Source organism: Schistocerca gregaria, chromosome 2 (genome assembly GCF_023897955.1).
Source record: "Schistocerca gregaria isolate iqSchGreg1 chromosome 2, iqSchGreg1.2, whole genome shotgun sequence".
NCBI lineage: Eukaryota > Metazoa > Arthropoda > Insecta > Orthoptera > Acrididae > Schistocerca > Schistocerca gregaria.
Window position 1 is genome coordinate 440,054,432 of NC_064921.1, and position 25,283 is coordinate 440,079,714.

The 25,283-nt window shown below is 44.1% G+C and overlaps 1 protein-coding gene across 1 annotated transcript in view; it reads left to right on the top strand.

Annotated features, from left to right (window-relative positions):
• The window catches only part of LOC126335830 (vesicular glutamate transporter 2-like), a 142,229-nt gene that overhangs the window by 44,609 nt on the left and 72,337 nt on the right, over positions 1 to 25,283 (top strand). The window contains exons 4-6 of the mRNA XM_049999297.1: positions 4,075 to 4,158; positions 14,810 to 15,030; positions 24,755 to 24,901. Coding sequence (XP_049855254.1) covers positions 4,075 to 4,158; positions 14,810 to 15,030; positions 24,755 to 24,901 — 452 coding nt within the window. The remainder of the gene's footprint in view (positions 1 to 4,074; positions 4,159 to 14,809; positions 15,031 to 24,754; positions 24,902 to 25,283) is intronic.

The window sequence follows — 25,283 nt, forward strand, 5'->3', positions numbered from 1 at the left end:
TGAATGTTAAGACCTATTTCGTATCGAGATGTGCGCTGCGGATCTTTTGTGTAATTTCTCTCACATGCCAGACTTGATCATACAAAACAAGTGTTATCTTTTTCATTTTGAACGTTAATACAAGCCTGTTCCTTCTTAATATCCTCAGGGAATTTGATATAACTGGACCCTCCATTTAACGGATCATAGAGATGAATATAGATGTCGATGTGTGGTATTTGGGTGAATGCTTTAGTTGACCCTCGGAAAACTGGGCCAGTATAGCACCCAAGGTGGATTCACGACACCACTTGGCGATTGATGTACTCCGAGATGTAACGCCATTATCACTGCATATGTAATGAAAGGTTTTCTCCTCAGCAGCATCCTGCTATATGGGAGGGTGGATCAACTTTGCAGCAGATCACTGCATCACATTTAATGGCAATATATCTCGGATCGTCTAGGGCTTTCAGGAGCTCCGCCTCTGACACGGGGAGGCACGCATCTAGAAACCTGGCTGGGTCACGATACCCTCCAGCCGGATTAAATGAGATCGACCCTCAGAGGCCCTAGCAACCTGCATTCGGCAGGACGACGGTTCAATCGCGAGTCCGGCTATCCTGATATAGGTTTTCCGTGATTTCCCTAAACCGCTCCAGGAAAATGCCGGGATGGTTCCTTTGAAAGGGCATGAGCGACTTCCTTCCCCTTCCTTCCCTAATTCGATGAGACCAATGACCTCACTGTTTGGTCTCTTCCCCAAACATCCCAACCCAACCCTAGCAACCGCCGAGTATTCTAGAGGAGTCATGACGCCGCTAATCTGATGTCCTTCACTATCAGGACAGGATAGAGCACTGCGACCAGCCAATGGCGCCTTCAGGGGGAAGGGCTATGTGCCGAGGTACACATACCTTGCGTTGCTGTCGAGGGCAAGAAGTCGAAGTGTGAGTAGTAGGAGGTGGTGGCTGCGACCTCCTGAGGGAACTCCCAGGCTGTTGCGAGGGCACTCTTTGATGCTCCTGCATAGTGGGGCATTCACCATCCCCAGCCTGGGGGTTGGGAGATAGTTGCTCTGACTGAGACATCCAAGGACGCCAGATGGTATGTCATGGGTCGGTGACAGGCGTTGCAGCAGCTGCGACCACCTCCTACATCGAGAGCCTCTGCATGTTGCAAAAACAAGAGCGTGATATGCGTTTAGTGCAACATGATTTGTTGTACCAATCATTTTCCACTAAACTGTATATTATGGTAGGTATGTGAAGAATGCACTGAAAACTTTTTTCTTAAGACCAACAACTAACGAAAACACCTATGGTTATTTTACACTGAGGTGACAGAAGTCATGGGATAAGAGTGTGAACATATACAGATGGCTGAAGTATCCGGTATACAACGTATAAAAGGCCAGTGAATTGGCGAAGCTGTTGTTTGTACTTGGGTGATTCATGTGAAACGTTTTCCGTCGTGATTATCGTCGCACAACGGGAATTAACAGATTCTGAACGCGTAATCGTGTTGCAGCTAGACACATGGGAGAGTTCATTTACGAAATCATTAGAGAATGCGCCGAGAATGCCAAATTTCAAGCATTACCTCTCATCACGATCTACTCAGTGGTCGACGGCCTTCACTTAACGACCGAGAGCAACGGCGTTTGCGTAGAACTGCCACTGCTAACAACCACAGAAATCGATGTAGGACGTAGAACGAAAGTATCCGTTAGGATATTGCTGCAAAATTGCGGATTAATGGGCCATTGCAGCAGACGATCGGCGCGAATGCTTTTGCTAACAACACGACACGGCCTGCAGCACCCCTCCTGTGTTCGCGAACATATCGGTTTGATCCTACACGACTGGAAAACCATGGTCTGATCACATGAGTTCCGATTTCATTTGGTAAGGGCTGATGACACGGCGTGCAGCACCCCTCCTGTGTTCGCGAACATATCGGTTTGATCCTACACGACTGGAAAACCATGGTCTGATCACATGAGTTCCGATTTCATTTGGTAAGGGCTGATGACACGGCGTGCAGCACCCCTCCTGTGTTCGCGAACATATCGGTTTGATGGCTCTGAGCACTATGGGACTCAACTGCTGTGGTCATTAGTCCCCTAGAACTTAGAACTACTTAAACCTAACTAACCTAAGGACATCACACACATCCATGCCCGAGGCAGGATTCGAACCTGCGACTGTAGTAGTCCCTTGGTTCCGGACTGCGCGCCTAGAACCGCGAGACCACCACGGCCGGCTAATATCGGTTTGATCCTACACGACTGGAAAACCATGGTCTGATCACATGAGTTCCGATTTCATTTGGTAAGGGCTGATGACACGGCGTGCAGCACCCCTCCTGTGTTCGCGAACATATCGGTTTGATCCTACACGACTGGAAAACCATGGTCTGATCACATGAGTTCCGATTTCATTTGGTAAGGGCTGATGATAGGGTTCGAGTAGGCGCGGGCCCGACGAAGCTATGGACCCAAGTTGTCAACAAGGCAACATGTAACCTGGTAGCGGCTGTGTGTACTTGGAATGGACTGGGTCTTGTGGTGCGCGGAGTGGCCGCGCGGTTAGAGGCGTCATTTCACGAATCGGGCGGCCACTCCCGCCAGAGGTTCGAGTCCTCCCTCGGGCATGGGCGTGTGTGTTGTCTTTAGCGTAAGTTAGTTTAAGTAGTGTGTAAGTCTAGGGATCGATGACCTTAGAAGTTTGGTCCCACAGGAATTCACACACATTTGAACATTTTGGGTCCTGTGGTCCAACTGAACCGATCATTGACTGGAGACCATTTTCAGCCATTCATGGACTTCATGTTCCCAAACAACGATGGGATTGGCACTGGACCACAGTTGTCCGCTCCTGGTTTGAACAACATTCTGGACAATTCGGGCGAATGATTTGGCCACTCATGTCGACCGACATGAATCACAGCGAACATTTATGGGACATAACTGAGAGGTCCTTTCGTGCAGAAAATCCTGCACTGGCAACACTTATGCAATTATGGACGGCCATAGAGGCAGCATGGCTCAATATGTCTGCAGGGGACTTCCAACGACTCGTTGACACCATGCCACGTCGAGTTATTGGACAACACTGGGCAAAAGATGGTCCGACACTATGTTAGGAGGCATCCCTTGACTTGTGTCACCTAAGTGTATGGTAGAAAGTACAACAGCAGTGTGACAATGGCAGTATTACAAAGTGTTCTTTGAACTCTCCTGGCAATAATGATGATGATGAGGCCCCATACTCCAAGGAACATGGCGGATGTTGCGGGAGACCCGCACCACTGTACTAGGCAAGGACCTAGTGGGGGTGGTTTTCCATTGCCTTCCTCCGACCATATTGGGGATGAATGATGATGGTGAAGACGACACAACAACACCCAGTCATCTCGAGGCAGGAAAAATCCCTGACCTCTCTCGGAACGGAACCTGAGACCCCGTGTGTGGGAAGTGAGAACGCTACCGCAAGACCACGAGCTGCAGACCCTCCTGGCCATGTTTCCGGTAAATTAAGGCCATGTGGCTTTACTTAACGGCAGAATCACTCATATTCTTGTGTGCTTCCATCTAGTACAAAGAATGAAGACACACGGCCGGAACTCCCATTATCCGTGTTGCTGGACAGGGATCGCTACATGTACCACTACTAGCAGGATCCTGCAGTTCGATCAGTGTTGGTGACACAAGGCACCATGAATTCATTTCTTTTACTCCGTGGGTCTCTTACCAACGACTTCGTCGCAATGTACAAAACGGCCGCAAGTGAGTTCTGTTCGGCAAATTGTTTAAATGTATCATGGGGTTTTATTGTGGCGCCGACGCCACTGTGAGAGAAAGAATTATTTAATTGTCTCGATCTCCAATGTTATGACCTGTGAGTTATATAAACTAAAATATTAGAACTAACCAAATTCCTGAGAAACATTTTGGCTTGAACTTCAAAGTTCAGGTTTCCACTATCGAGTACCAACAGGAAGAACACTGCTTATATGTAAATGGAACGTCTTAGCGAATGATACTTTACGTTAAGCTGATTAGAGGTAATAAATCCGTATTTTGGTCTGCAGGGAATGGATTGGCAATCGATGCACTGTATGACGGCGAACTGGGTGCCGCCCAACGACAGAGCAAGTTCATCTCCGCTTACCTCTGTAAGTAACGAACTGCTATCGACAGATTCATCAGAACTCTCCGTCTGTATCGGACGCTTCTAGACAGGACTGGATTAAGGCCAAAGCAACATAAAGGCACGCATGAGGCGCAAAGCTGACAGGGGAAAAGAGGTACCCATGCATAGAAGTTTTAATCGTCTTACCAAGAGACGACTTTACCAAAAGATAAACTTCCTTCGGAATTTTTGAAATCATTGGGGGAAGTGATGACTAAACGAATAATCAAGTTGGTTTATAAAATTTTTGAGTCTGGAGACGTACCATCAGACGTTCAGAATGATATAACCCACACAGCAATCAAGTTCAAATGGATGTAGGGTGCAGCAGTTAAGCAGAGATGAAGAAACTGACACAATATGGACTAGCATAGAGAGCTTCATCAAATCAATCTTTGAACTGAAGTTCACTGCAACATCCTCATACAACAGGGGGCAAAGTGCACTATAGAGAGTCAAGGAGTACATGATACCCTCCATACTAGCCAGAAACTCTGTCACGTCCCTCTCCCTGCCACTGACATCTGTTAACAACAAAGAGAGATTGTGTTCTGTATGCCGATGGCTGACTATTTAAGCCTTCATCATCAGCAAGTTTTAAGTACACTTTCTAAAATTTGAGAGTGTTTATTTCAGTACAAAACTGTATTATTTATTCATATACTGTATTATTTATTGGTAGCCCATCATTTTTGTTGATTACACTCTGCATTGCTCTGAGCAGTCAAAATTTCAGAAGCAATACCGGTCGTGTTGAAAGTTGGTAGTGAGCGAGTTAGCGCAGTGGTTATCACACTGGACTCACATTTGGGTAAAGGACAACAATATAAACCCGTATCCAGCCATACACATTTATGTTTTCTGCTATTTCCCTAAATCACTTAAGGCAAATGCCAGGATGGTTCCTTCTCCATCCTACCCTAATCCAAGCTTGTGCTATTTCTCTAATGACCTGGTTGTCAACGATATGTTAAAGACTAATCTCCTCCTCCTCCTCCTCTCCTTGAATTTTGCTCCTTATGTTCAATGGTCCTCGTGACGTTAGCTTTAAGGAACAAAATTTTTATTTTAGATGTGCTACTTGGCAGTTTATTCCCAAATTGTGCTGTAACCTGTTTTATAACTTAGTATGCAGATCCCAATACTCTGTCAAGTCATATCACCAAGAGATCTGCAAGCATTTTTCAGTACTGCCTATGATTGTATTTCTAATTATTTCTACATCTCCTTTCCTCTTGGTATTGTGAGAGAGTCTTGTAATTACGGCAACCTTGGAGCTTTCAGCTGGCTTGGGAAAGGAAGTTTAACTTAAGGAAACAGAATAGTCTTAAAGGTATAGAGCAGAGAACAGTCTGCCTTCCCAACCCAGCATGGACTTGAATTGACGACTGGCAGTGTGCCATAAAACTGAATCACGCGAGAAGTGAAAGGAATCGTTTTTAGTAAAATGGGAAAGAACACAAACCTATGAAGTGTGGGGCAACCGTTAAGGACAGTGTAGGCAGCCGGAATGTTTATTCAAATTCAAGTAGCGGGACCTCTGACTGGTTCATACTAATTATTTTGGTAGCAGGGGCGAGTTTCCACTTGTGTGTACATGGACGTCTTTTGTTTGGCCGTGAATGAAAATCTGTCATGTAGTGGGAGAGATTCCGTGCCAAGGGATAAATATACCTTGTTTGCTTAACCACGAAAATACCACAAGAGGAGAAAATGCTTAAGATTGTTTATTAAATTATCATGGGTTTGGACTTGCGTGGGCGTTAAATTAAAATATATTGATAAAATTTGGCTCGGCTTCTGTTCGTCTAGGGCCAAAATGCGTTACTTTAATTTACAAGAAAACTGGAGGCTGCTTGCCGACAACTGATCAGAATTCCATCAACTGCTAGATTGAACATACACACCTGTTTTAAATCACCAACGCTACTACAAGTGATTTGAGTTTTCACACATCAAATTTATTGTCCAATTATCACACATTATTGTGTCTGGTGCTAACAAAAGCTATTGTGTAGCAATATATGAGATGACTCAAGTCCCCAGCGGATAAAAATGCACCGTAAATTAATGAACTTGATGGAAAAGCTCAAGACTGCGTTCACAGCTAGAAATTATGACAAATTATCCTCACTCAAACCGACACAATGATTGATTGTCCTATAGGTCGATTAGATATGGGGCTAAAATAACAGAGCCCAGACTGTGCCAGAATAATTCTAAATCATGCGACTGTACCAGAAACCAAGTCGAACACTTTACAAAATTCGTCAAAGTCCACACAGAACGCGAAATATTTTCAAATACCTAAGTTGCGCCTGGACCACCACTCAACCTGCTAGATGAATATTAATCAGGCTTATTTAAACATCACTGAACAACATCTAACTCAATAAGGTAACAGATGACCTGAAACTTGCTGTAGATGCACAAGAGGCAACAATGATGTGCTTCTTACACCTCAGCAAAGCCTTAAGAACGTCGACTGTGACATTTCACTTGTCAAGCGATGCAGGCTAAATTCCTGCCGAAGTGCAGTGCAGTTGTTTCGCTCAGACCTGACATGTAGCCAGCAGTGCTATAATGTCCGCTACCACAAAGTAACAACGAAGTCAGGTAGCATCAGGCGTTCCCCAAGGTTCGATATTAGGTCCTATTCTCTTTTCATTGTATATAAATGTCATCGGTCCTGTTCTATTAAAAAACCCACATGTACGCTGATCACTCCAGTTTTATCGAAGTACAAAATCTATAAACCTGACGACAGCTTTCGACATCTCAATACCGTCCTGTGTGCACTATCAAAATAGGCGCATGGTATAGGATTAAAGCTCAACCCATCCAATACCCAGGCAGTATTGGCTGATCGTTCTACGCTCATTAGCTCGAAATATAGGGAATCCCTACAATCTTTAACTCTGAATGGGACGAATATCATCTTACATTCAGGAAAGAGTCTAGGTGTAACAATAGATGAAAATCTAAATTAGACTGAGCACATAACTGCAAATAATGCAAGAAGACATCGGCATCCCTCCACACCCTCCAAAAAATATAAAAAACTCTTTGCTCTTCACCTGAAAAGAAACATGTACATACTCTTACACTTACAATTATTGATTACAGCGATGTTATTTTGCAAGACCTTTCTCAGGAAAGATCCCAGCTTCTGGAACTGATTATGAATGTATGTGTTTGTTATGTCTGTGATGTTCGACTCTTTGATCACATTTCACCATCATATGGATAGCTATCCTGGCTGCATGCAGGCAGGCAGGCGCAAAGATCTTCATACCCTCTGCCTTCTCTACCATCTTATCAGTGAACACTGTTCCTCATATCTCCCATTGACCTTAACGTTCTCGTCTGAACAACGCGACAGAAATGTCCATTCCCATCGGAGTACCATCCTTTCTGTCCCATTCCATCATTCAGTCACCTTCTGATATCCCTTCTCAGTATCTGGAACGATCTCCCGCATTATCTTACAGGACTGAATAATACCTCCAATTTCAGATGACAGATCATGACATATCTACTAAAGCAACAATCATGATTACTACTGTCCCTTTACACACCCGTTACCTTTGTACAGCCCTCTTTCTAAGCTGATCTTCATCACTGCACAGTATTCTTAGCTGATGTAGTCTCCATAAATTTCCTTTTCCCAGAACTCGCTATATATCAGAAAACATTCATTTTGTAGACTTAAAAATTCTTCTTATATCTGCCGCTATCATTATGCTTATTAATGTCACAATTATTATTGTTATTATTATTTCTATTAACACTAATAGAGGATGCAGTTGCAGTAATACAAGTAACACGATTATCAACTTTGTTAGGTCATAGTATAACTTACTCACATTGCCACTTCAGAATAATTTTAATACTAGTCGTCATATTGTTATTTCTTTGATAACTATGATGTAATAGACACTTTATGTGTGATACCTTGGTCCAATCTAAGTGAGGGCCTGATGACCCTAATCAGATCAGGTTAGATAATTAATTAACTAAATAAATAAAATAAAAATAAACATTCCGATTGAGAGACCTTAAAAACCAGACCGACTGACCTCAAATACCATATATCAAGACAACCACGGGGCAGGGATGGACAGACAGACTGACAAACCACGAGGAACATAGACGTAGACCTATTGAAGCCTCGGTCACCCCCTTCGAAAACTATCCCCTTCTATTATTCTAAAAGTTTCCTACCCACGAAAAGTGCTCCCAATGGCTTCAGACGGGTCTCTCGTGTGATCACCAGCATAAATTTACAACTTTTTATATACACATTAAATTGAAATCCCGACTGAACTATGAGCTGCCCACTAAGATTCTAATTAAAAAACATATATCATAATAATTTCTAATTACCACAGTTTGACGATAAATTAGCGTTTAATTAGTCACAATTTGAGCTTTCAGTGGTGAAAACTGTTTACTCTCTGGGTTATTTAGTTTACAGTTACAAATGGTTTATCATTTCCATCAGATTTTGTCTCCTCTTTTCATTGCTGTATTAAAAATGATAATCTTACAATGTAGGTACTGTGAGTAGTTACTAGTATCCGCTGCCAACACATTTTGCTACACGGTCAGTGCGTCTGCCTTCCTGTGTAAATTATGCTTAATTTAATTAATTTCCAATTAAATTCTTTCTGTCATCTTAATTACTTGAGTTGTGGATCATATGACCATCTCAGCTGATGCGTCAACAGCAACAATTTGATCGTTCAACCTCTTTAGTATCGTAATTACATTAAAAGTTATTAGTTACAACATGCATACATTATAAGCAAATTTATTTGTCTCTGTAACTTCTTTTATATAAAACACTCACTCGTGGTCTTGCGGTAGCGTTCTCGCTTCCCGCGCGCGGGGTCCCGGGTTCGATTTGCGGCGGGGTCAGGAATTTTCTCTGCCTCGCGATGACTGGGTGTTGTGTGCTTTTCATCATCATTGACTCGCAAGTCGCCGAAGTGACGTCAGATAAAAAGGACTTGCAATACGGCGGCCGAACTTCCCCGCAGGGGGCCTCCCGGCCAACAATGCCATATGGTCATTTCATTTTTTTCACTCAGATGATATATTTATGTTGTTAGATGGGTAGTTATACCCACTTTCATATAACATCTCGTGTTCTGTGTACATAGCATATTGTTTGCACTGCACATGCACAGACTGAAACTTTCCAATGGCCAGTGGCCGCTGACGTCACAGGCTCGTGAAAAAATTCACAGTGCTAGTCTCGGACCCAACTCAGTGTTGGCGCTCGACCAATACACAGTACGCCGGTATAACTTCGTCTGTTGCAACTGGCCGGCGACACTCTGACTTTGACAGAATCAACTAAGTTTCGTAGAGAAAAATCAGAGGACACTTCTCCTTATGTCGCTGCAGATGACATTCCAGCGCTTGAGTCAGTACACTGGTCTTAGAGCTGCAGAGCAAAATGTCTCCAACTTGAAACAGAGCACAGAGGTTGCGTTGAACTTAGAATATTCAGCCGCTAATGCAGCCGTCTTCTGCTCTTACACAGACTAAGAGAGGTAAGCATGGGTCGTCATTACAGCCACCGAGACAGGGTGAGCGCGATATCAGTTAATTTGCATCAAACTTTCATTTCACAGATTTGATTTAGTTCCACTCATCATGTGCTTAGGCGAGAGTACTGGTGTTCATTCATGCTTTTTGGGGACCGTTGTTTTATGAATGCACTCAATGTACAAATCCTTTGTCCAGTTGTTAGTGTCCTTGGTTCAGTCGATAAATCACTTTTGATGTCTTCCGGTAATAAACCAGATTGTTATAGTGACCATTAGTTTCCTTTTATAGTTTTATCGTTCCCACTATCTGTATGTCTGCGTGAGGTGTTGTATCCATCCTTTCATGATTAATTGGTTTACCCCAGGTAACTTTCACTTCATAAGCTGTTATCAGGTGCAGAATCTAGTTTCTTTTAAATTCGCATTGTCTTATGGGGAGCTTTCCGTCTCCGTACGTCACCCGGGAAAGGAACTGTAGCACCGGAGACGTATGCTTAACAGCTAACCCGACACCTCACAGACGGCATACTAGCTCAGTTGCAGAAGATTCAGGCAAGGTTGTGGACACGGCCTCTTCCAAAGAAATCATCACGGCATTCGTCTAACCTTAATCAGGAGGATCAGACACAGACTAACCTCTGCTACTTACCAATAAAGCTCTGAAGACTAATCCCTCCCTCAACTCATTACAGTTACATTAACTAGTAAAAGCTAATCATTAGTCTGATTCCGGACACTGATTTCTGTTTTCATGGGTGATCTTACAACACATTGAATTAGTCCTGTAAGGATTTTACTCTGTCTTCAAGCCGATCGCGGTGGCCGAGCGGTTCTAGGCGCTTCAGTCCGGAACCGCGCGAATGCTACGGTCACAGGTTGGAATCCTGCCTCGAGCATGGATGTGTGTGATCTCCTTAGGTTTGTTAGGTTTAAGTAGTTCTAAGAAGTAGGGGACTGGTGACCTCATATGTGAAGTCCCATAGTGCTCACAGCCATTTGAAACATTTTCTGTCTTCAACTTACTTTTGAGGGACTGTATGTGTATCGTGTTGATGAGTGTTTGCCTGGTGTACATACCTCGAATGAAATAACTTTTTTGTTAACAGATGTCGGTGGCAGAAGGTGTGGCGGTGTTGCCGATTAGTACGCAGCATGGCACGCACTCATATAAATCAGTCCTTGTTTGTCTGTTCCCCTTCCGCCTCGTGTACCTTGTCTCACCTAGCAACCCTTTACCCGTACCTGCAATACAGGGAACACGGTCAGACGTGGAACATAGAAAAAAATGCGACTGGCTAACGCCTAGGCCGAACTACTTGAGTCGCTGAAACGCCACTCTCAAAGTTATTTTACCCGCAGTTTAATGTTGTGGTTTTGTAGATGACGAGTAAACGATGGATGAGAGTGAAATCCAGTGTTGGCACATAGCTTATTCATTTTCAGTAGCACAGACAAGGCTACCAAGCTTAATGTGTGCATCTAAGAGACCTAAATGGTTCAAATAGCTCTAAGCAGTATGGGGCTTCTGAGGTCATCAGTCCCCTAGACTTAGAACTACTTAAACCTAACTAACCTAAGGGCATCACATTTATCCATGCCCGAGGCAGAATTCGAACCTGCGACCGTAGCAGCAGCACGGTTCCGGACTGAAGCGCCTGAACCGTTCGGCCACAGCAGCCGGCTCTAAGAGATCTATCAAAGTGAACGACGAGACTCATTGTCACTACGTCAGACACAGATCACATGTTTGATACGCTGACCCACACCCGTTGACTTGGTAATTGCGCACTGTCATCTCTCCTCCTATTGTGCGCGATATACACCTGCAGGATTCGAGTCTGCTAATACTGGGTCTATTATCAACCAAGTAGCGTCCGTTAGCTCCTTCACCGATTGAGGGTGGTTGTGACTTAAGCTGGATCGATAGGAAAATTGCATCTCGTACATGCTTCTGTGTCCTGTAGGATCTCTCTCTCTCTCTCTCTCTCTCTCTCTCTCTCTCTCTCACACCCTCCTCCATGGGATGCGTTATATATTCGTTGATGACGGTCATAGTCGTTTGAGATGCAAAACAACCAGCTGATGACGACTAAGCTAATGGAGAACTCTTTGTTTAATACCACAGGACTAGTTGTGGTGGAAACATATTGGAGCAGGGCCATCGATGAAGACAGTAAGCAGAACGAATGCGTTTCTGATGCGCTGCGCTAGGAAGGATAATGTAGATCTGTTTAGGAGTGGTAAATAGAGGGTGAATCTGACTTAAGGTCCCTCTAGGCTGAGGCTATGGAAAGAAGCACTCCCTTCGCACCCGCATTTAGAGAAAAGTAATGAATCCACGTCTAAATCCGCATCCGTGCTTTTTAAACCACTGTGAAATGCATGAGAGGCTTTTCTACCATTCTGTTCACGTTTGGAATGCGAGAAGAATGACTCCTTAAACACCTCTGCGGTAGTTTTAACTACCTAATCTCGTCTTCACGATCCTCACAGGAGTGATACTAGTGCGGCTGTTGCATATTCCTAAATTCACACGACTGCAACTGTTTCTCAATGACACCAACATTTCAGTTTTACTGATCGTTGCAGTTATATTCGAATTAAATTGGGGCAGAACTCCTGGAATTTTCTCTGTAAACGAAACATTGAAATGGAGTTCAGTACTTCTGCTTTTCGTTCGCTAGTCTGCTTCAGTTCCTGTCTATACCATGACTGTCAGGAGACTAACTTTGGTGCCACTAGCAGGCTTTAAGTATGGCCATAGTTGCTGCGGGTTTTGTGAGCGATCCTTCTATAGTATTTAGCTACGTTGTAGGCTTTACGCAGGGCTCCCTTGGCAGCCAAACGCGTGTTATTCAGTATCGCCCTATCTGTAGCTTTATATTTATTTTAAATCTCTTGTGCAGAAGATCCTGCTTCTTTAGAAGTTCATTTACAGTACCTGTATGCCATGAAGGGTTCCTTCCATTATGGGCTGTTCTGTTAGGTACATATCCATCCAGTGCATGCTCAACTGCTCTTTCGAACTTGAGCTCCTCCTACAGACTCCTTTCCAGAGTTAAATATTTCAAGTTCCTCACTGAGGTATGACACTACTGCCTTTATCTAGTTTGCTGCACACATAAATCTTTATACTTGTTGTAGTAGCTATTTGTACTCTGGTAACATTATTAACACGTCTGCCTCAGGATCACTGACACCATTTGCAATGCTAGTGTTCTCAAAAAGGTCAGGCTTATTTGTTACCATTACTTTCAATATATGTCCACCATGAGCGGTCTTCTGAACTGTCTTCAGAGAAGCCATTTAGTAATGTTTTGCAATATGTCTTGTCACTCTCACCACTAACGAGACTGTAGTTACCCCTTTGATAAAAATCTCTTTCAGCGGTACATTATAAATTAGGATCTTACGTCCTAGTTAACAGACTGTTTCTCTAGAGTCTTCTGTTGTGTTTAGGGCTGAGTCGGGTGGTTCATAGCATAATATAATTATAAGTTTATGCTCGCTCGTAATACTGAGTCTCGTTCAAATAATATTGCATACAGCTTCACTCTCTGTCTTGATGGATTTGAGCTTTTTATCTATTGCGGCAAATTGGATACACCAGTTCTGTATCCAATTAGCCTACCCTTTAGATATAAACTAAAACTTTTCCCTTCGCTGAAATAGGTGTGTAAAACTCCCATTGTCAGGCTAACCAACGTTTCATAGGCTTGACAGGTGCCCCTGAACGAGCATTAAAAACACGTCACGCTCCTTTTGTCAGTTGCGGAGGCTAAAGCGCTAACTGTTTCACTCCATGAGCACTTAATACAAACAACAACACCTTTCCGCCTCGCGAATATATGTGATACTTCGTGCGATACGGTTGAAAGAGCACTGTACATCCATGAGACTGTTGTTACATCTTTTAAATCTGTTAGAGTCGACCCGAGTAACCTGCTGGTGAAACTGAGCATTAGATGCGATCAAACTGTGCTTCATTCTTTCTAACTTGGACCATTTTCCCCGAAAAAATCCATAGTTGAATCGTTTCTTAATACTTGTTCATAAGCCCTAGTCATCAGTCTATGACTACCCATACGCGAAGAGTTGGCGCAATGGTTAACCCATTGAAATCTCGTTCGTGAGGAGATGCGCTCAAATCCCCGCCCTCTCATTTCAATTTACGTCTTCTGTGGTCACGTAAATTGCTTCCAACGAAAGACTGAATGGTTCCTTTGAAAAAAAACGTAGTAGATGTCACTTTCCACTCTTGTCCAGCCCCCGTTTGAACTCCGTCTTCAACGTACTCGTGGTTGACTGGATGGTAAAACCCAATTTATCTTTTTACTTGGAAGTAGATAAGATGTGACTTTCCAGTTACGACAAAAGTACGAAGAATTTCGCGGTAAGTGACGGATGCACATTACTTTCGCCCAGTCAGATTACTAACACTTGGAACAGGGACTGCAGATAGGCGCACCGGGTAGGAATGTGGGTCGGCGGAGAGGCGTGCAGAGATAGTCCACGCAGTTACGATAAACACCGTGTCCGGGTGACACAGTGATTAACGGAGCTGCCTAGTAAGCAGGGGATCCCAGGTTCGAACCTGATCCAGCACACATTTTCATCTGTCCTTGCTGATTCTGCATGAAGTCTCGATGCAGGTTGCATGAAATCTCTTCCTTTTCCCTTTCTCCTCCCCCCCCCCCCCCCTGAACCTTCAATTTACATAATTGTGCATTCCATTTGGTTCAACATCTGAACAAAACTGGTACTGAAAATGTAATGTGTGTATGGTATACGTGACTTGGAGTGCATGTCTGGTGCAAATCTATTTATCTGACGCCACTTCAGTGACTTCAGCGTCGATGATGATAACACGCAAATACTCACACACGTCCCGAGCGGAGAAAGTCCCTTACCCAGCCAGAAATCGAACCTGAGGCCCCTAGTTGGAGAGTCAGCAACACTAATCGCAAGACCACGAGCTGTTAACAACAAAACTGGCAAAGGAATCATGATATACAACAGTCACACTGATATTCTGTAGAAATTTACCAGACTGAGAAAGCCATCTCGGTGCTGCAGGCAGCAGTGTGGGAGCTGCGCTGACGTTCCCGGTGTCGGGTGCCCTGATTGGCTGGCTGGGCTGGCCCGCCATCTTCTATGCCACAACACTGGCGCCCATTGTCTGGTTCCTGGACCGGTGGCTGCTCGTCTTCGACCATCCTCACCACCACCCGCGGTTCTCCTATTCTGAGCTACGTTATCTGCAAGTCAGACTGGTTGGTGATGCTGCCAGCTACAAGGTTGGTCAAGAGGCCTCTTCTGTACACCATTTCCAATTGTGTCTAAATTGGTACCATTCAAAAAAGTAGTTAAAAACTTTTTTTCATCTAATGTACTATTTGATGGTTGGAGAGAACAACAAGATTAACACGTCTGGTGCAACACTGCAGCAGTTCACCTCCATAAGATGTCACTGGCAAGCTTTTATCTTTTCCTTTTGTTATTTATTAAGTTTACTTTTCTGGGATGTAATTTAGCGATGGAAAAGTAATTTAGCCATTTTTTGCATTTGCTATCAGTCTACACAGGTATTTAAAAACATTATGACATTAATTTTTCTTACATTCATAAGCAGTACATGAATACAACGTGAGATTACCACGCAAGAATCATTTTTCTAGACTTACTGAACATCAACAAAAGTAAAACGAGGATAATGGAATGTAGACGAATTAAATCGGGTGATGCTGAGGGAATTAGATTAGGAAATGAGGCACTTAAAGTAGTAAAGGAATTTTGCTATTTGGGGAGCAAAATAACTGGTGGTGGTCGAAGTAGAGAGGATATAAAATGTAGACTGGAAATGGCAAGGAAAGCGTTTCTGAAGAAGAGAAATTTGTTGACATCGAGTATAGATTTAAGTGTCAGGAAGTCATTTCTGAAAGTATTTGTATGGAGTGTAGCCATGTGTGGAAGTTAAGCATGGACGATAAATAGTTTGGACAAGAAGAGAATAGAAGCTTTCGAAATGTGGTGCTACGGAAGAATGCTGAAGATTAGATGGGTAGATCACATATTTAATGAGGAAGTATTGAATAGGATTGGGCAGAAGAGAAGTTTGTGGCACAACTTGACTAGAAGAAGGGATCGGTTGGTAGGACATGTGTTGAGGGATCAAAGGATCACCAGTTTAGTATTGGAGGGCAGCGTGGAGGGTAAAAATCGTAGAGGGAGACCAAGAGATGCATACACTAAACAGATTCAGAAGGATGTAGGTTGCAGGAGGTACTGGGAGATGAAGAAGCTTGCACAGGATAGAGTAGCATGGAAAGCTGCATGAAACCAGTCTCAGGACTGAAGACCACACACACACACACATTTCTCACACAAGGGCCATACGTTCTCACACGAATTGGAAAAAAGTTGTTATACAACTTTAGACCATTTAATCACACAATAATCTAGAACTTAGGACCTACACGAGGATCTAGATACTTAACTGTAGGGGATTTGTAAAAAAGTCGCCGATTTGATTACAAATGCAGAGTTAACAAGAGTTTCATCCGATGGCGCTCTTTTTGGTCGCCATAATACTGCTCTGAAGCTGGTTACCCACTTTGTCTAAACATCTAGTTAATGCGGCGCAGTCTGCCATGCATAGCTGTCACAGCATATTCGTAATACTCGCGGATAGACGTTTCCTTACTGCAGTTAACTGTGTGCTCCTGAGTTTTGAGTTCTGCGCGTATTGTACCACGTAGTTGAGACTTGCAAATGGGTTTCACAAAAGATACAAACAGTCTGTCACTGCATTTGATCATATTTGGTATTTACAAAACATTGATGTTGGGAGTTTAAACATCGATATTTCACTATCGATATTGACGTATACAAAACATTGCAATATAGATGTTAAAGACAAAACATCGTGTTTCTATTTGGTAAACAAACCAATCTGCTTGTTATCATCATCAGTCTCTTTGTGTTCATTTAAACGAAACTTTTTGTGAAAGTATGTCATAACGACACACGTGCAATACAAGTGCGACGTATTGAACACGGCCTTGGAGTGTGGCTGAGGTGGTGGGGTTTTTTTCGGGGGTTGGGGGCTGGGAGAAATTGATGGGTTTCAACAGACTAATGAAGGAACATTGGCAGTTGTAGCCAGCGTAGACTAATACCTTCCATTGCTCATTCATTTCATGTTTTCGTGATGTCAAACAGTATGGAAGACATGTCGATACAGAACAGGAGAAGAGGGAAACCAAATTTGATTTATGGAATGAATAATAGCACCAGAAAAATTAATTTGCGAACTGGGAGGGAAACAAACATAACATTACAGTTCAATTGTTATGTGAAATGTCGCCTTTTAGATGTTTAGCAACATCCATTAGAAATACGCAATCACATTATCGGTAATACCAAGCTACAGCTACAAAATGTGCACGTAAATACACTCCTGGAAATGGAAAAAAGAACACATTGACACCGGTGTGTCAGACCCACCATACTTGCTCCGGACACTGCGTGAGGGCTACACAAGCAATGATCACACGCACGGCACAGCGGACACACCAGGAACCGCGGTGTTGGCCGTCGAATGGCGCTAGCTGCGCAGCATTTGTGCACCGCCGCCGTCAGTGTCAGCCAGTTTGCCGTGGCATACGGAGCTCCATCGCAGTCTTTAACACTGGTAGCATGCCGCGACAGCGTGGACGTGAACCGTGTGTGCAGTTGACGGACTTTGAGCGAGGGCGTATAGTGGGCATGCGGGAGGCCGGGTGGACGTACCGCCGAATTGCTCAACACGTGGGGCGTGAGGTCTCCACAGTACATCGATGTTGTCGCCAGTGGTCGGCGGAAGGTGCACGTGCCCGTCGACCTGGGACCGGACCGCAGCGACGCACGGATGCACGCCAAGACCGTAGGATCCTACGCAGTGCCGTAGGGAACCGCACCGCCACTTCCCAGCAAATTAGGGACACTGTTGCTCCTGGGGTATCGGCGAGGACCATTCGCAACCGTCTCCATGAAGCTGGGCTAAGGTCCCGCACACCGTTAGGCCGTCTTCCGCTCACGCCCCAACATCATGCAGCCCGCCTCCAGTGGTGTCGCGACAGGCGTGAATGGAGGGACGAATGGAGACGTGTCGTCTTCAACGATGAGAGTCGCTTCTGCCTTGGTGCCAATGATGGTCGTATGCGTGTTTGGCGCCGTGCAGGTGAGCGCCACAATCAGGACTGCATACGACTGAGGCACACAGGGCCAACACCCGGCTTCGTGGTGTGGGGAGCGATCTCCTACACTGGCCGTACACCTCTGGTGATCGTCGAGGGGACACTGAATAGTGCACGGTACATCCAAACCGTCATCGAACCCATCGTTCTACCATTCCTAGACCGGCAAGGGAACTTGCTGTTCCAACAGGACAATGCACGTCCGCATGTATGCCGTGCCACCCAACGTGCTCTAGAAGGTGTAAGTCAACTACCCTGGCCAGCAAGATCTCCGGATCTGTCCCCCATTGAGCATGTTTGGGACTGGATGAAGCGTCGTCTCACGCGGTGTGCACGTCCAGCACGAACGCTGGTCCAACTGAGGCGCCAGGTGGAAATGGCATGGCAAGCCGTTCCACAGGACTACATCCAGCATCTCTACGATCGTCTCCATGGGAGAATAGCAGCCTGCATTGCTGCGAAAGGTGGATATACAGTGTACTAGTGCCGACATTGTGCATGCTCTGTTGCCTGTGTCTATGTGCCTGTGGTTCTGTCAGTGTGATCATGTGATGTATCTGACCCCAGGAATGTGTCAATAAAGTTTCCCCTTCCTGGGACAATGAATTCACGGTGTTCTTATTTCAATTTCCAGGAGTGTATATGACCTGCGCTGCCACATCATCAGCTTCTGAAAGACTGTTCTCAAAAACAGGACATTGATTCTGTCTCTAGATGTACTTGTTTTGCGACGTACTACAAATTCATCGTTTAAAATCGAAGGTTTATGTTTGATTATTACCGACTATTGATATTCGGACATCGATGACGGAATCGAAAGCGACGTAGATGATTTGTCGATATCGTACATCCATAGTCGTATGTAACATATGAGCGAAAACATTCTAGATTAATCTGTAGACGGCCCCGTTCCACTATGGTGTGCAGTGAATGATTCAGTTTAAGACGTTATTAACATTTTTCATCTTTACTCTTGATGTCTACTTATTTATTTCTCAACATAATCACCCTGCCGACGTCCATATTTACCAAGCTTACCTCTGCTTGCACCGCTTCAACCCTTTCAAAGTGCAGTCCTCAAGTTGTTCTTTAAGTTTTAGAAACAGATAGAAATCGGGTGGGGACAAGTCGGGATTGTATGAAAGATGATCGATGACAGTGAAGCAAAATCGTAGAACCGTTGCTGATGTCGCAGCGCTCGTGCGTGATCTGGAATTGTCATGCTGAAGGAGAGGGTGTTGCATGTACCGATGAACTCTTCGAATTAGCACCTCGATTACAGCACGCTGTTTCTCACGTTACAACATAGTCACGTGACACACTGCCACGCTGCACGCTACAGTTCGGAGCCCTCTAGCTGCAGAGTACAGATCACTATACCTAAATTAGATTTACACCAAAATTCTTGAGCATATTCTCAGTTAGAATATATTAACATTTCTGGACTGAGAAACTCATTTCCACGAAACAGCAGGATTTTAAAAAGCATCGTTCATTTGAAACTCAACTTGCCCTTTTCTCACATGATGCGAACTATGTGTTATGATGACGACGAACGAATCGTCGCCAATGTGAATGACTGGTGGCCAATGCTAAATAGAAACACACAAATCTCTTCCTTGCATATACAGCAGGTTAGTCAGTGAAGTCGCTAAGGAGCTGGCTGCATTGTCTTGGTCTACAACGACTAAAATAATTAGAAGTCGTTGGTAAAAAATAATATATTGTACTTAATTGGTGATACAGGGATCTTCATAGTAATGAAGAATATGATTACAAACAGAGAGCTATAGAGGCATCACATAGGTCATACTTTAACTAAACGCCTTGTTAGAGGTTGCTTCCTATCAGCTGAAGGCTATACTACTTTCCTGCTTGACGTCCCGAGCAAGAGTCACCGAGCGCGAGCTAGAGACTTGTTGCAAGCTAGTCTTGACTCGCGGGTCCAGCGATAGTAGTACGAACCGCGGTCGATAACTTCAACCCCTAACAAGTGATACCACTCTACGGATGAAGGGCAACAGGCAGAACTTCTAGCTTACCGGAAAGTATTTGACACGGTGCCCCATTGCCGGATGTTAGCGAAGGCAGGGGCATATGGAATAAGTCACAGATATGTGAGTGGCTCTAAAACGTTTTAAGAGAACCCAGTATGTTGCCCTCGACGACGAATGCTCAGCAAAGAGAGAAGTATCGTCAGGAGTGCCCCAGGGAAGTGTGATAGGACCGCTGTTGTTCTATATACACATAAATGATTTGGCGGACACGGCGGGAAGCAACCTGCAGTTTTTTTGCTAATGATGCTGTGGTATACGGGAAGATGTAGAAGCTGAGTGACTGTAGAAATATACAAGACGACTTTGACAAAATTTCTAGTTGGTGTGATGAATGGCGGATAGCCCTAAATGTGGTAAAATGTAAGTTAATGCGGATGAGTAGGAAGAACAAACGTGTAATGTACGGTTGCAGTATTACAACTATCCTGCTTGATACAGTCAAGTCGTTTAAATATCTGGGCATAGCATCGGAAAACGATATGAGGTGGACCGAGAATGTGATAGGGAAGGCGAATGGTCGACTTCGGTTTACTGGCAGAATTTTAGGAAAGTGTGCTCCATCTGTAAAGACGACCACATATAAGACATGGTGCGACCTACTCTTGAATACTGCTTTAGTGTTTGGGATCCATACCAGGCGAGGCTGAAGGAAGACATCGAAGCAATTCAGAGGTGAGCTACTATAATTTTTACCGATAGGTTCAAACAACATGTAAGTGTTATGGAGATGCCTCAGGAATTCAAATGGAAACCCCTGGAGGGAAGGTGACGTTACCAAGAAACGCTATTGAGAAAATTTAGAGAACAGGCATTTGAAGCTCACTGGTGAACGAGTCCCCTGCCACCACCATACATTGCGAGTAAGGACCATGAATATAAGATTCGAGAAATTAGGGCTCAAATGAAGGCATATAGACAATATTTTTTCCTTCGCTCTATTTGTGAGTGGAACAGGAATGGAAATGACTTGCAGTCCTATAGGATACCCTCTGCCACGCTCCGTACGGTGGCTTGTGGAGTATCTATGCAGATGTAAGTAGTGGGACAAAGCTGCTATCATCCTATGTTGCATTGCTTCCAAATTTATTCAAGATGGCGGACCCAAGATGGTGAAAGTAGATATGGCAATGTCACAATGATGTCATGGTGGGAAGTTAAAATTCTGGTAGGAAACTAGGTCATTTGGGCTACCTCCACTAACCTAACCACCTCTCCTCCCCTCCTCCCTCTGCTCCCCCAGAAAATGGTGGGAGGTAAAAATTTTGGCAGGGGAAAAAACATTACTTAGGCTACCTCCACTAACTTAAGACATCCGATCACCAATTCTTCCTTGAAATTGGTGGGGCAGCTGGACAGGATGGATGTAAGTATTTATTTTCATGCAGTCTTTATTTAAACAATTTGAGTTGTCATAGGCAGTAGCTCCGTCCAGTGTGTTCACCATGAGGTCCGGAATCCAACTGACCTAGCACACAGTACTACCACCAGAGGGTGATATGGTCCCATGGTGGTCTGTGGAAAAATGCCTGGAAAAGGACTCAGCCTGTGCTGGGCTGCTGCACAGAGGAAGGACTGTACTTCATTTTGGGACAGTTTAATTAGGGATGGATTTCACATTATTTATTACACTCGATTTGACGTGCTTAGGGTCACAATACACAGCCTACAGACCTGCAAACTACTCGTAAGCCACCAAAATAATGCAGTACATTGATATACAGACACTCAAACAACTCGTAAATTACCGAAAATATGCGGTACACTGATGTACAGACACACAGACAACTCGTAAATTGCCATAATAATGCTTGTAAAACGCTATACAAACACGGTCACGAATTATAATCTGTTGAAATAATGCATTTTGTACATCACACAGATATGACCACAAAATAATGCAACAGACACTACTCATGAAATTGACAAAAAATATTGCATATTTAACACTCTTCCAATATGCTCACAATACTTAAACCGCCTAAAATAATACACTGCACAAACACTCATTGCACGTAAAAAATACTTTCGAACTATCGGTATGAATTTTGACCACAACATATCAACGAACTATTCCCTACACAGCTCCAAGGCGCGCACGCCAGGCGGCATGCTCACACCAGTCCCATTCGTGGGACACCACTGGGCAACGCACACGCATTTACCATTGCTGGCGCGATTCCTATCTACCTGTGGTCCAGCGAAGACCTAATTGCCGATCGACTCACCATCATAGGTGCAGATAAAAGATGTGTTACCCTTCCTGGAGCTCATTAAGTCCTGCTTTCAGCAAACATCTTTGAAACGCAAACGTTATCACTGCTATGTAGAGGCTCCTACGTCCCAGCACAAAGGATGTCTTGTGTAAGAATGATGCATTCTGATTGGCTCCTGTTGAATTCACCCACCAAATTACTGATGCTGCTGGTGTGAAAGCACTGTCTTCCTTTTTTTCTGCAGATGAGACTTTCAGTGGCAATACTATTTTGTTCAGATGCCATATTCCACTGACAACTAAACCCTGCAAAGTGCTCTACAGATCGTCCAATATGGACGTTAGGACAAGAATTTCCATTCACACAAGCCAAGACATCACGAAAGCTCCTACAAAAGCAACTGTTAACTATTTCTGCAGTACTTTACGATATCCAAAAGGTAGACTTATTTACATAGTCATGAGACAGTGGTATAACACTGACAGCCTTTTACTTGCGCTTGCGTAGGTGAGTCACTACACAGACACCTCTCACTTGACACTGGACTGATGGGTATGCGTGGTGGTTGGGTAAACACATACGCGTCAAGAGGCGTCTTGCATGTCCCGTTAGGATCACTAGGGAGAATGTACCCTATGCTATTTTGTGCAGCATTGCAACTGATTTCTATAGCACGTCTTATTTACAGAGACCTTTGACGTCAGTATAACACTGACAGTCTTTTATCTGTACGTACAATGGTGAGTGGCTTGTCAATTAGGTCTTCGCTGGACAGCAGGTAGAAAGGTATTGCACCAGCAACGGCAGACACACGCGCGCAGCCCAGTCAGGTCTGGCGTGAGCGCACCGTCCGTTGTCCATGCCTTGGAGCTGTGTAGGAAATAGTTAATTTATAAGTCGCGGTCGTATTTCTTGCCGATAGTTTGAAAGCGTTTTTTTACATGCAATGAGTGTTAGTGCAGTGCATTATTTTCAGCTGCTTAAGCGTTGTGAGCGTGTTGGCAGAGCGTTAAATACGCATTATATTTTTACAATTTCACTAGTAGTGGACATGTCTGTTGCTTTATTTTGTGATCATATATGTGGGCTGTGCAATGCATTATTTTGACAGTTCATAATTAGTGAGCATGGTTGTATAGTCTTCTACAATCACTATTTTGACAATTTACGAGTTGTTTGCGTTATCGTATATATCAGTGTACTGCATTATTTCGGTGACTTACGAGTAGTTTGCTGGTCTGTAGGCTGTGTATTGTGACCCCAAGCTCGTCAGCGCCAGTGTTTTGTGTTAGTGTAATAAATAAACTACATGAAATCCACCCCTAAATAAATTGCTCCAAAATAAATAAAGTACACTCCTTCCTCTCTCCAGCAGCCCAGCATAGGCTCAGTGCTTTTCCCGCCATGTTTTCCCAGACCACCATGGGACCATAGAGCCCTCTGGTGTCAGTACTGTATACTAGGTTAGTTGGACTTCGGACCTAATGGTGAACACACTGGATGGAGCTACTGCCTATGACAACTCAAATTTGGTTAGTGGAGGTAGCCCAAGTGACTTCTTTTCCCGCCATTTTCTTAGGTTAATGGTGCAGCCCAAGTGACCTTTCCTCCCCTCCAAAATTTGAACTTCCCACCATCATGTCATTGCCATGTTGGCATACCTATCAATGCAATCTTGGATCCATCATTTTGAATCAATTTGGCAACAATGCAGTGTGGGGTGCTGGCGGCTTCGTCCCACTATTGATGTGGAGATAGATTGCTATTGCTGTCGACACTCCGATGTTCCAACATGATAAGTCATTTTCACTGGGATGCTGTCATATCTCCCTGGTTTGAAGAATACTTGGTCTCTCTATCGTATCACGACTGGGCCGCTAAATCACAAAACCGTAATCCATGGAAAATGTCTATTGCTATTTGTAACAGAGTTTGAAATGTGCGAATTAGCATCCCTCACTTTGGTAGTTGTACAGAATCTAAACATCCGTAAGTGGGTACATTTGAATACGGCACACCTCAAGAAACTTGTGGACCTCTTCCTCACTGAACTGAGGCGCTTATCAAGGTCAGAGCGAATGCTACATGGTATCATCTAGATGTCTGCTGGGGGTCAATATTTTTCTGTCCAGAGTACTTTTTTATCTGAGCTGGCACCCTAGGACTTCTTGTTGCTCCCCAGTAGCTAATAAGCGCTCACAGGGCGGAAACGCCCTCAGAATAAAGGAAATACTGTGTCGTGCATTGGAGATGACTGACATTCCCCATAAAGAATGGTTTAGTACATTTTCCAAGTGGCTCGAAATGCTGAAGGAGATGGTAAGTGTATGGGGGAAGACTTTTGGAAGCCTAACTCTTAAATAAATTTATTAAAATTGATTGAACTAAAATCTTTTGACATGAGAGACATTGTTTCATGATAACTTCTTTGTTGGTGGCTAGCGTTCTATCATGGCTTCAGTGTGACCCAGGAAACGGAGATTTATGAGTGCAACAAACTACATATCGTTGCAGCCAGCAACTCCCTGGGGACGCGTCCTAACCTCGCGCCAGGTGTGGCTGCTGGTGTTGGCCAAGTGGGGCAGCTTCTGGGTGCTGTCCACCCTGCTGACGCAGGCACCCACCTGCCTCAGGAACATACATGGCTGGAGCATCGGCATGGTGAGTCATTCCGTGCTTGGACCAGTTGGCTACAGCAGCGGCTACAGGTGTTTTCCAAATGGGGTAGCTCCAAAGTGCTGTCGAATTGACTGGTGGAGGCACACATCTAGCTAAGGAAGATAATCTGCTGTTACATCAGCATGTCTGATTTAATGTCATAGGTGCCAAGTTATACTGAAGACAGTACTATAGACAAAATAACCATGTTTGGCCCAATAATACAGTCATTTCTTGCTCGCTTTTTTTATGATTGCTCCTGGTTACTTGTATCTCCTTGACATCATTATCTTCAGATCAAATCTACGAGCTAGAGAATTAACATTAAAAGGATGGAACTTACTTTAAAAATCAAAAATGTTTCATTTTCTGCTGCCTTCAGTAT